The 12,141-nt window shown below is 53.3% G+C and overlaps 1 protein-coding gene across 1 annotated transcript in view; it reads left to right on the top strand.

Annotated features, from left to right (window-relative positions):
• LOC103669629 (protein Wnt-7a) overlaps positions 1-11,590 on the top strand; it is a 63,115-nt gene extending 51,525 nt beyond the window's left edge. The window contains exon 4 of the mRNA XM_040628407.1: positions 11,111-11,590. Within this exon, the coding sequence (XP_040484341.1) occupies positions 11,111-11,590 (480 nt within the window). The remainder of the gene's footprint in view (positions 1-11,110) is intronic.
• The last annotated feature ends 551 nt before the right edge of the window (positions 11,591-12,141 follow it).

Below are 12,141 nucleotides of genomic sequence, written 5' to 3'. Positions count from 1 at the left end.
ATGAGCAGTGGGAACTGGGAGGGATGAGCAGTCAGAACTGAGGGTAATGAGCTGTGGGAACTGGGAGTAATGAGCAGTAGGAACTGGGAGTAATGAGCAGTGGGAACTGGGAGGGATGAGCAGTGGGAACTGGGAGGGATGACCGGCAGGAGCTGGGGGCCATTGCTGACAGGATGACTATAGTCGGGGTGGCTGGGAAAGCCTCACTGAGGAGTCAGTGTTCGCAGAGCTCTGAAGGCTACAGCAGCCTTGCTGTGAAACAAGGCACAAGGAGAAGGGCACTGGGAGCAGCAGAAATCTGTGCCGGCCGAGTCCTGCTGGCATTCGGTGGGCAGGGCAGGCTACTCTGAGGAAGAGGGCCATTTTCGGCGGCCCTTGAAGGGTTGGGGAGGGGTCGGACCATGGGGGGATGAATGTAGCTACACGCCTGGAGGAGGGCGTGGCAGGAGCCGTGGACCGCTGTGACATGGGATATCCTCCTGGACCGCATGGGGCCTTCATGGTCTTCCCAGTGGCCTCAGTGCGGGAGGGTCTGTGAGGGGGAGCAGTGGAAGTCAATGCTGAGAAACAGCTTTTGGTTTTTAAAAATTCGATGCCCCTCAGAATGCTTCGGAGGGTGACCGAGGCTCCCTGTCACAGGAGTGCCATGTGGCTGGACTGGGTGGAGCCCGAGGTCGCTGTCTGACCTCCCTCCACTCAGACCCCCTTCCACCTCCTAGAAACTCATCCCCAGATCCTCTGGGCAGCCCCAAGAGTCTGCCATGGCCCAGGAGGCCCATTCCAATGGTATCTATTTGGTGTTATGAATCAAGGAGTTTTCTGGAGCCAAGTTTCTCCCAAGGCCCCTCCCAGGCCTAAGAATCCTGCCCTGGGTAATTTGGGCTCCGGGCAGCACCTGGTACATTGTTGGCACTTCCTGGGGGACTTGTCAGAAAGAGATGGATATTTCTCCCTCCAGCGGTGCGGAAAATCCTTCCTGCTGTCCACACAGATTTGGGGTCGGGTTGGGGGGCAGAGAAGCAGATTGAGAGTAGCCCCACCCTACCCTGTGCAGGAATCCCCATTGCAGACCCCAGCTGCTGCTGCCACACTCTCCAGGCTGGGGAGCTCATCACCTCCCCAGCAGCCCCCATCCAGGTCTGGTCAGCTTGGTGAGGAGGGCTGGCGTCTCACTGAGCAGGGATCCTGTGACTCCTCTCCCCCTGGAGTCCCAGTTCTGCACTCCGGAGAGATACACAGTCCCTCTACTCACCCAGCCCCAGCACAGGCCAGAGCAGGTGGGGCAGTGACCAAGGACACCCAGAAACTGTCTTCTCTAGGCTGAGCAGCTCCAGTTCCTTCGGTATGGGATCTCCAGCCCTTTCCCCTACACATACTCTCTGTTTATCTGCTGGGGCGTAGCTCAGCTCTGAAAATCACATAGCAATCTCCTCCTTTACTGTGGGCCCCAGACCTCAGTTAATATGTCCTCAGGTGTTTTAGTAGCTTATTAGTTCATATTGAACTTGTGGTCATGGAAAGCTTTCAGTCTTTCTTAGTCTCTCCTATCCTCTGCTTTTGTTATCTTTTTTTTTTTTTTTAATACCAAAGATTATAGGTGTTTACCTCACTTCTGGCTGGTTTCAACCACGTGTTTTAGTCTGTGGAAGTAACTGAATCCTGACTGGGACTCTAGTCACATTATCTCCTGTGGGCACCCATGCTGACTAGGGCCAGCTTTCAGTGGCACCAGAAGGTTCCCCAGATGCCCCTCTTCTGGGCTACTCACAGTGCCAGAAATTTCCCCATCATGCCCTCAATGCATGCTCTTCCTCTAGCCTGGTCCTTCTTTGGGTTCCTTGTTTCAGTGCATAGTCTCCGTATCCATGAGGGGCCCGTGAGTTGCCCTGAGACCTCAAGAGACTTCCCGTGGATCATTCACCAAGTGTTGCTGATTTTCCCCTCTCATCCCCTCCTGCCACCATCTATGTCAGAGCCACCGTTGTCTCTGGCTTGGATGATGGGGACGGTTTCTTTCCACATCTCCATCCTGTCAGTCTGACCTTCTCTAACCTAATTTCTGCTCTGTCTGGAATGATCTGTAAAGGTATCATTCGGACCTTGCCACTCCCCTGCCTGAAAGGCCCTCAGTGGCACCCCTTGGCTTGCGGGTGATCTAGGCTCCTCCCTGCCCTGAGTGGCCAGCCCCCCTGCCCCTTCGCATTTCTCTTGTGGCAGGCCCCATCCCTCCTACCTCCGGGCCTTGGCATGTGCTGTTTCCTGGTCTGAGATGCCCTTCCCCCTCCTGCTAAGTTTGGCTGATTCTGTTGGATCCTTCCTGTTATCTGGCCTCCAGCTCAGCCTCTGCCTTCTTGGGGGAGGCTTCCTGGAGCTGCACACAAGAGCAGCTACTCTTGGATCAAAAGTTTTCTTTGCATTCTGTTCCACCCCTTCATAGAACGCACCACATTATAGTTAGATCCCGGAGGGTTATTATGGCTGCTCCTGGCTTGGATCTGCAGCCCAGCGAAGGCGGGGATAGCATCTCCCTGCATCACAGTCCTCCCAGGGCCCCTGCCGCAGAGGTGATACCAAACAGCACACAGTTGGTGCTCAATGCAAAACGAGTCAGTGAATGAACATGAACGGGCATGCACTAGGTCCTTCTTTCTGCTTCCTACTGGTCAGTACCCCCTCCAAGCTGGGCTTTCTCTGCCAGAGGCCGGGGAGGTGGAGGTGAGTGTCCTGGCCCCAGCCTCCGAGGAGTGTCACAGGTGGGGTTCTCCAGAAGCAGAGGCTGAGATGGAGTTGCAGGACCAAGCCTTCAGCAGCGCTCGGCAAAGGGGAAGGGGAGCCGCAGGACGGGGCCGGGGTGGTGCCGCGATGTTGGCCAGACAAAGCCTTGGGAGCAACTCTGGAGCAGGTCCTGCCCATCAACGGGGCCAGACCTGTTACCCCCGCCTCTCTCAGGCTCTGGCTGCGGCCCACCCGGGGAGGCCGCAGTTCTGTAGCTGGGCCAGGCCCTGGACTGTCTGACAGCTGGGGGCTCTATGCTGATTCCACTCCCGGTCCCATGATGCGCTGGAGCTGGCTCCCATGGGCTCATAAGACCCGGTGTTAGAGATTCAGGGATTTGGAGCCAATTGTTAAATCATTCATAGCTTAAAATCAGCCATGATAGGAACATTTATGCCAAAGAAATTAGCAAACACTACAAAAGGTACAAAAGGGCTTTTTTTTTTTCTTCTTCCCCTGAGCCAATTTACTAGCACATCACCAGCTGTAGCTTTGACGCAAGACTTCCCTTGAAGGGGCAACTGAATGGTATATCTCCATGTCCACCACAAAGACCCACCGGCCAGATGGGAGATGCTGACAGCTGGACAGTCTCACTGGGCCAGGGTGACAGGTATCAATAGCCTCGGACAGCCATGAAGACCATGAGGGAGTCACTGACAATCAAGGAAGGCTTCTTGGATGAGGTGACTTTTTTCTGACATGAGAGCATATTCAAAAGGCAATCCCATGAGAAGTAAGGCTCCTGTCTTCCCAGACCCCTGGCGCTGGCTGCCCTCCCCAGAAGTAGCCACTCTTACCAATTTCTCAGGCATTCTTCCAGAGATATTATTCTGTGCTCTTACTAACACCAATGCACATATCTTCCTCACACGTACTTTTCTTGCTTTGTTCTCTTCACCGTGTCCCTTGCAGGTCGGCCTTCATTAGGAAGTACAGAACTGCCCTGTTCTCTGTAACAGCTGCAGGACATTCCAGTTCACAGAAGCATCAGAATTCATATAACCTGTCCCCACTGGGGGATCTTTTGATTCTGTGGCCTTTTGATATTTCAGATAACGCCTCCGTGAGGCACTCGGTCATTTGGCGCATGTGTGAGCCTCTCTAAAGGGTGCATATCTGGTGGTGGAATTGTTGGGTCGAGCCTCTGAGATGGCAGTAAAGATTAGCCGGGCAAGGAACAGGGGGCCAGAGCCACGAGGTGGGCACGGACGGGCCTGGCAGTCAAGAGGAAGGGGCTCGTTCTCAGCTCACCTCAGAGGAGCGGCACGTGGCTGCTGGGGTCACGGCCAGTGCACTGGGCGCACTCGGACTAGGAAATTAAGGAGAGTTTAGGAAGAGATGGCTGTCCAACGACTGATGAACCGGGGACAGCGTGTGGCATAGCCACACAAGGGAGTATTACTCAGTCACGGAAAGGAAGGACGTATTGCTACATGCTACACCGTGCTACACGGATGGACCTTGAAAACATTATGCTGAACAAAGGAAACTAGACCCTCAAAACTGGCACCTATTGTATGGTGCCATTTATGTGAAATGTCTAGAATGGGCAAATCATAAAGACAGAATACTGCATAGTGGCTGCCTGAGACTGAAGGGAAGGGAGAAATAGGGAGTGACCCTAACAGGTATGGAATGTATTTCTAGGGAGATGAAAATGAGGGGCCCAGTGAGGAGCGAGCAGGAGGAGTACCTGTCAGGACGTCCCTCCTGCCCTCTAATCTCCCACCAGTGCTTCCACTGGTCAGGCCCACTTGGAGGTGACAGCTGCATTCAAACTGTCCCATGACCCCCATGCACCAGGCCCAACCAACCAGTCACCAATAGCGATGGTCAGGGGCCGGGTAGTCTCCTGCGGCGTGAAGCCAGAGGCGGAAGCATGAGCAGTGGTCTGGAGAGACGTACAGACACACACTCTGATCTTGCTTAAGTCCTTCCCTTTCTCTGAGCCTCACTTTCTCCACCTGTGAAATGGGATGATAGCAGCCATCTCCCAGGGAATGTCAGGAAAATCAGACAGGGCTCTGGAAACACTGTATCAGGTTAGAGAGCAGTATGGATACAAAGCCAAGACAGAGCCGGAAGACAGAGAGATGGCGTCAGAAGCAGCTTTGGAAATGATCTCGTTCAGACCCTTGAGTTCAAAATGGGGATACTGAGGGCCAGCGAGGGTCCCTGGCCAGTCAGCAGCAGCGACAGCCCAGTCTCAGCACTGGACACTGTCCCTGCATACCACTTCTCTTCTGAGATCTTTTGCTTAAAAATAGACTTTATTTTTTGGATCAGTTTTAGGCTCACAGCAAAAGTGAGCAGAAGGTACAGAGACCTCGCATACACCCCCCGCCCCCCACACACGCAGTCTCTCTGCACAGACAGGCTCATTTGTTATAACTGCTATGAGGTCTTTATAAATCCTGACTCGTGTTCCTGGCCTCCACTGGCTTCCCCGTCCATTCACGATAAATCCCGTCTCCTAGCCGACAAGCGACCACAGGTGGAGAAGAGAAGGGAACACGTTCCCCTCAGCAGGTAAAACGCAAACCCTGTAGCAGCCGCTTGTTGTCTCCCCCAACGTCCCCCCAGCCCACTAATCTGAGGCCTCTTGCTGTGTTCGGAGCCCAGGCCACCGGTGGGGTGGGAGGTGGGAGAACTCCGTGTTCTCCAGAGACACTCTGGGACGCCAGACCCCGGGCCTCACGGATTTATTTTCTCCTTTACTTTGCTGTTGCATCGGCATCTGTGCGCCACAGGATGGTAAAGGGCAGACCGCAAGCAGTCTCGTGAGGCTGCACTGCAAGCTGGAACCCACCAGTGCAACCAGGGACATAAAATATTGACATGGGTCCGTCCCAGCTGCTCGAAGCCCTCTGATTGCCCCTCCCCACATCACAGTTGCTCCTGGGATCCTCCGGACTTCCCCTCCATCCAGCCCGGGACCCTGAACATTCAGGGGGGTTGCTCAGGCTCCCTGCATGCCGGCTGTGGAATAGTTTGAATGCACCCTGTTGGTGAATTTACCTTTGGGCATTTCCTGGGCATCTGCTGTGGGCCAAGCACTGGGAAGGTGCATGGGGTTGTGTCATTTCAGAGCCCGCAGACCCTCCAACTACATGTCACTGAATCGCGATCCAGACTCTTCCAGTGTCAAGGGAGCCCTGAAGTCCCTCTGGACAGCAGAGAAGCTGGGAGCCAGCCTGGCCTCCGGGGGTGGGGGCAGGGGGTGCAGAGAACGTGGCTTTGTCCCACACTTGTTTCCTCTGCTGTTGTCCCCTGCCTCGGGGAGAGGGCTGGGTGCCCATCCGGATGCCCGTCTGGGTGGCCAGTTCTGGCCAGCGCGGCTGTGATTATGCCCAGCTTAGTGCAGATATAAAGCAATCACTGAGGCTCTGAAAACGCAGAGTTTGCAGGGTTAACAGGCTGGACATCATCTGATTAGGGGCCCACACAAATACTACCATGGCCTCAGGCCAGCTGTGGCCTCACAGGAAGAGGGAGGCAATGTGCGGGAGGCTGCATGCAGCGGGAGTGGCAGCTGCACCCAGCCTGACCCCGGAGCCTGACCTCCGGCACTGGTGCTCTTGGCCCAGCATCCGCCACACGAAAACAGTTGGTGCCACAGCCTCAAAAATACAACCTATTGCTTTTTCACTAAAACCTTCCAGGGACTTTTGAACAAATCCACTCCATTAAGGTATATATCACATACCGTCTAGTACACTCATTTAAAGTATACAGTTCAACATTTTTTAACATAGTCTCAGATATGTTCAACCATCATAATTTTCCAATATTTTCACCACCTCAGAAAGAAGCCTGTACCCTCTAGCAGTCACTCATGTCCCCCAGCCTCTTCCCAAACCATTGATCTACCTCCTGTCTCTACAGATTTGCCCATTTGGACATCGCCTATAAAGACAATCATACAATTTGTGTCTTTTGTGTCTGGCTTCTGTCACTGAGCATAATGCTTCCAAGGTCCATGCATGTTGTAGCATGTGTCAGCACTTCATTGCTTTTCATGGCTGGATAATGTCCCGTTGTGTGGCTATGCCACATGTTGTTTATCCATTCATCAGTTGATGGACAGTTGTTTCTACTTTTTGGCCATTATGAGGAATACTGCCGGTCACATTGGTTTACAAGTTTTTGTATGGGCGTATGTTTTCGTTTCTACTGAGTATATACCTAGGAGCGGAATTGCTGGTTGGGTGTCTTAGTCTTTTTAGGAGGCTGTAACAAAGTGCCACAGACTGACTGACTTGTAAACAACAGACATTTATGTCTCACAGTTCTGGAGGCTGGAAGTCCAAGATCAAGGTACCAGCATGGTCGCCTTCTGGTGAGGGCCGGCTTTCTGGTTCAAAGCCAGAGCCTTCTTGCTGTGTCCTCAGGGGTCCTTCTGGAGCATTCATCCCATTCAGGACAGCTCCACCCTCATGACTTAAGAACTTCCCAAAGGCTCCACTTACTGTCTCCCTGGGGCGGTTGAGGGGGGGGGTTAGGATTTCAACACGTGAATTTGGGGGGTGGGACTCAAACATTCAGGTCATAGCACTGGGCCACATGATAACCCAATGTTTCACATTTTGCGGAACTACCAGACAGGTTTCCCCAGGGCTGCTCCATTTCGTATTCCCACCAGCGGTGTGTGGAGGTTTCCGTTTCTCCGGACACTTGCCAGCACTTGCTACGTCTGTGTTCTTCTGCCAGCCAGCCTAGAGGGTGTGAAGTGGTATCTCATTGCGACTTTGATTTGCATTTGCCTGATTCCTAATGATGCTGGTTACCCTATGTGCTTAGTGGCTGTTGGAACCACTGCATTTTTATAAAGTGTGAGATACGGCTTATGTGCAAAAAAGCACAGAGGACATCTACGTTGACTTAAAAGAAGAATTATAAAGCACCCATATCAAGGAACAGACATTGCCAGCACCCCAGAAGTGCCCCAGGTGACCCTTGTCAACCACAGCCCCTCGCGCCCCACCCCAGAGACAGCCACTGTCTTGATATTTGTGACTCTCATTTCTTGACTTCTTATGATACCTCCCCCCTCTGTAGGTGCCCCTGAACAATACAATCCACTTTTGCCTACCTTCGAACTTGGTATAGATGAACTTATTCAGTGGATGTCTTTTCTGATTGCTTTTTGCCCTCCCCACTGTATTTCTGAACTTGACCTCCGTTGGTGTGCTTTGCTGTGTCTGTTCACTGTCACTGTCCTGTAGCATCCCGCCGAGCGCACCCCTCAGCTTGTCCATCCCACCATGACTGGACATATGGACAGCGCCCAGTGTGAAGATACCATGAGTCCACACTGGGCGCTCTCCATATGCCCATCAGTGCTGCTGCTGTGAACGTCCTTGAACCTGTTTCCCGTGCACACAAGCATTTCATTCTCTCACGTGTATGCCTTGGAAGTGACATTTCTGAGCCATAGGTCAGCATGTCTTATTAGACACCGTGCAGTGTAGGCACACCCGCCGGCCACGACGAGGGTTCCAGGTGCCCTGCAGCCTCTGTACTGTCAGAATCCGCTCTGAGCGTTCTCCAGCATGTGTGTGTTGAAATCTGCGCCTGCGCTGAAATCGCAACCGGAACCTGCTGCCTAACCCTGCCCCGGAAGCGCATCGCCACACCGCTGAGCCTTGCTGTCTTCCCAGCGTCTCAGGCCAAGGCGGGAAGGAGGGCCGGACGCTTCGGAACTACGGCCTCACTGACAACCGAGAGGGACATCTGTGTTATCTGGGGGTGCTCACTGCGTGGCAGCTGCACCACGGGTGTGTAGGGCGTGTGAGGGCGCCAGCGCACAGTAGGTGCTCGGTCACACTAGGTGTCCTGCAATCCGAGCATTCAGCCAACTGGAATCTCTGTTCCTGAACATTCCGGATGTTTATGGCATTGCTGGCTCATCTGATTGCAGATACTGTGGTTGAAACAGGGTGCTGCTCCCTTCCTGTGGAGTCCACTGACCCAAGCACTGGTCACCTCCTCCTGGAAGCAGAGCTCTTGGGACTGGGAGGACCCTGAACACGAGCCCATCCTTGGAGACAGGAACTATATTTTGTCACCTCTGTGTCCCCAGCACTTGCACGGGCTCAGGCCCAGAGGCAGAACTAATGACTATCTTTTGAATATCTGATTCTGAATGTCCTATCTTTTGAATGTCAAAAGCCAGCGCCCTGACTTTTGCCAAAAAAGATGGAATTGCCTTCATTCCATGTTTCAGTGAAGGCAGCTGAGGCCCGGCGGGGGGGGGGGGGGGGTGACATTTCCAAGGTCACAAAGCAAGTAAGCAGCCACAGCAATTGATTCACAGCCCTCAGCAGAAAGACCCTTGCCTCTGAATGCCCCACAGACCGGCTCCAGGACTTAGCTGAGCCTCAGTTTTTACCCCTGTAAAATGGCATCGTGCTAACCTCATGGAGTTAAATAATGCCGCATCCAAAAGCATGGGCCCAGTGCGTGTACAGGTGATTAATAAATGTTCAGTCATTTACTCATTAATCCACCTTTTTTCACTGTATAACAGGCAAAGTGAAGTTGACAGTCCAGATGAAGACCGTGAAAACGCTCATACACTGGGACCCAGAAACATGCTCACTAGCACATCCCCATCCCAGTGCCTGGTACACATTTGGAGCTTCATACATGTCTATTGGGATAAAATCAGGCTGGAGATGATGAGAAAGGAAGAGAAGCTTTAGTTTCGAAGATGAAGATACTTCCTTCGATGATATAGTTTTAAAAAAGAAAGAAGGGAGGGAGGAAGAGGATTTAAAAAAAAAAAAAAACCCAAACCTGAAACCAGCCTAAATATCCAGTATCACGGGGGGTTGGTAAATGTCGCCTTCTTTGCTTGCAGGGATGTTCCAAGGGCAGGGGTCAGCAAAATAGGGCTCACAGGCCATCTGTACCCCACTGCCCATGTATGTAAAGATGAACGAAACCCAGCCATAGTTTTGCCTGTCCTTGAACTTCCTATCAGTGGAACCACACAGCATGTTCTTTTCGGCATCCAATTTCTTTCACTCAGCATTACACCTTAGAGGTCTGTTCTTCTTGTGTGTGTTAGTTCATTCTTTTCTGTTGCTGTCAAGTATTTTCATTGTATGATTACGATTAATTATAATTATCACCCCATCTTGCATAAAGGGAAACTGCAGCACAGAGGACTCAAGGAAGTTGCCCAAGGGCACACAGCAGGTTCGTGTTAGATCTGGGATTTAAACCCAGGATCCAGCATCTGTGCTTTTCGTTCCCCGTACAGTACTGCGTCTCAGTGCTATGGCAGTGGGAGCCCCCCGGGGGAACTGGGAACTCAGAAGAAGAGGCATACCATATAGTTTGGAGGTCAGGGAAAGCCGCCAGGGAGGACTAAATCAGAGCCCCGGTTCCCAGCGTTGGGTGCTCACCGTGCCCGGCAGATGTGGTCAAACCAGCTGACCTCTGAAAACACATACTCGAGATCGGGAGGCAATATGGAGTGGTGGGGACTGTGGCAAATTGACGGATGCCAGCCTGTGAAGGAGGCAGCTGCTGGGACAGCTCCAGGTGTTGCTGCCACGTGACAGTGCTGGCAGAGGCTGTGGTGAACAGGGCTGCCATGCGGACATTTGTGGCCAGCTTCCCTCCCAGTAGGTCAGCCCTTAGCCGTACTGGTTAGTAAACAATTTGAATGTCACCCTAGAGTTGCCAGATGCCCTTTCGGTTTGCCAAAACACAGAAACCAACCAACCAACCAACCAACCCTGGAGGTCTTTCTGCTGGTTTTTAAATGTTGGTTCAATAATGATTTTTAAACCTGTGCAGGCCAGGGGTGCCTGGGTGGCTCAGTCGGTTAAACATCTGCCTTAGCCTCAGGTCATGATCCTGGGGTCTTGGGATCCAATCCCTCCTGGGGTGTTCCCAGCTCAGCAAGGAGTCTGCTTCTCCCACTTCCTCTGCCCCTCCCCTACTTGTTCTCTTGCTCTCGCTTTCTTAAATGAATAAATAAAATCTTTTTTAAAAAATTTAAAAAATAGAATAAAAAAAAAAACCTGTTCAGGTGAAAGAGAACCCTCTGTGTGCCCTGGACTGGCCTGAACTGATCTGAGCACCAATCTAAGCACCAGATAGGAGTTGGGAGGGGCCGGGGGAGCAAGTGGGCTCCAGGTAGAAGGACACGGAGGTCGGAGGTGAGAGGGATTTGAATCCAGGCCTGAGTTCCCCCCACTGCAAAGAACCAGGAAAGCCCAAGCCGGCTGGGCGGGGTGGGGGTGGGCCGGGCTGGGGGCCGCCCCGGGCCGCTGCGTGCAGTGACGTGCGCTGTGCTCTTCCCCGCCCGCCCCTGCAGATCCTGGAGGAGAACATGAAGCTGGAGTGTAAGTGCCATGGTGTGTCTGGATCGTGCACCACCAAGACGTGCTGGACCACGCTGCCACAGTTCCGGGAGCTGGGCTACGTGCTCAAGGACAAGTACAACGAGGCCGTCCATGTGGAGCCCGTGCGCGCCAGCCGCAACAAGCGGCCCACCTTCCTGAAGATCAAGAAGCCGCTGTCGTACCGCAAGCCCATGGACACAGACCTGGTGTACATCGAGAAGTCGCCCAACTACTGCGAGGAGGACCCGGTGACGGGCAGCGTGGGCACACAGGGCCGCGCCTGCAACAAGACGGCCCCGCAGGCCAGCGGCTGCGACCTCATGTGCTGCGGCCGCGGCTACAACACCCACCAGTACGCCCGCGTGTGGCAGTGCAACTGCAAGTTCCACTGGTGCTGTTACGTCAAGTGCAACACCTGCAGCGAGCGCACCGAGGTGTACACGTGCAAGTGAGCCCGGGCCTCGGCGGCGCCGCCCTCGGGCCGGCTGGGTGCCTCCGGCTGCAAGTCAGACTGCAGGAGGGACCGGACAGCTTCTGGGCTGCAGTCACCCTGCCAGGTCTCTTCCGGGATCTCCGCGGGGGAATGCTGAGCTTGTCTTTTCTGCTGTGGGGACACCTCTCCTGGGTTTTCCGCAGGCACCCGGGCGAAAGATCTCCCCAGAGCCCTGGACTGTTCACTTCTACACCCACTGCTGCTCCGCCCCACCCCACACACCGCCTGGGGGGGCCCTCCTCGGCTGGAGCAGAGCCTCTCGCACCAGGAGCTCTGGACCCTGGGGCCTCAACATAGCAATATTTAACAATTTATTCTGATAAAAATTAATATTAATTTATTTAATTAAAAAGAATCCTTCCACCTCGTCGGGATCCGTTTTCTGCAATCAAAGTGGACCGCTTGCTTTCCTTGCGGGATAATTTTGTCGCTAGGACAAGGAGCCAAGTAGAACTGTACATAATTATCCTTTATGCAGATGTTTCTACTAGTTGATTTCGCAAGTACCCC

This window comes from Ursus maritimus, unplaced genomic scaffold (assembly GCF_017311325.1).
Source record: "Ursus maritimus isolate PB19 unplaced genomic scaffold, ASM1731132v1 scaffold_14, whole genome shotgun sequence".
NCBI lineage: Eukaryota > Metazoa > Chordata > Mammalia > Carnivora > Ursidae > Ursus > Ursus maritimus.
The sequence above is the reverse complement of the archived record's forward strand: the minus strand, read 5'-3'. Positions and strand labels throughout refer to the sequence as shown.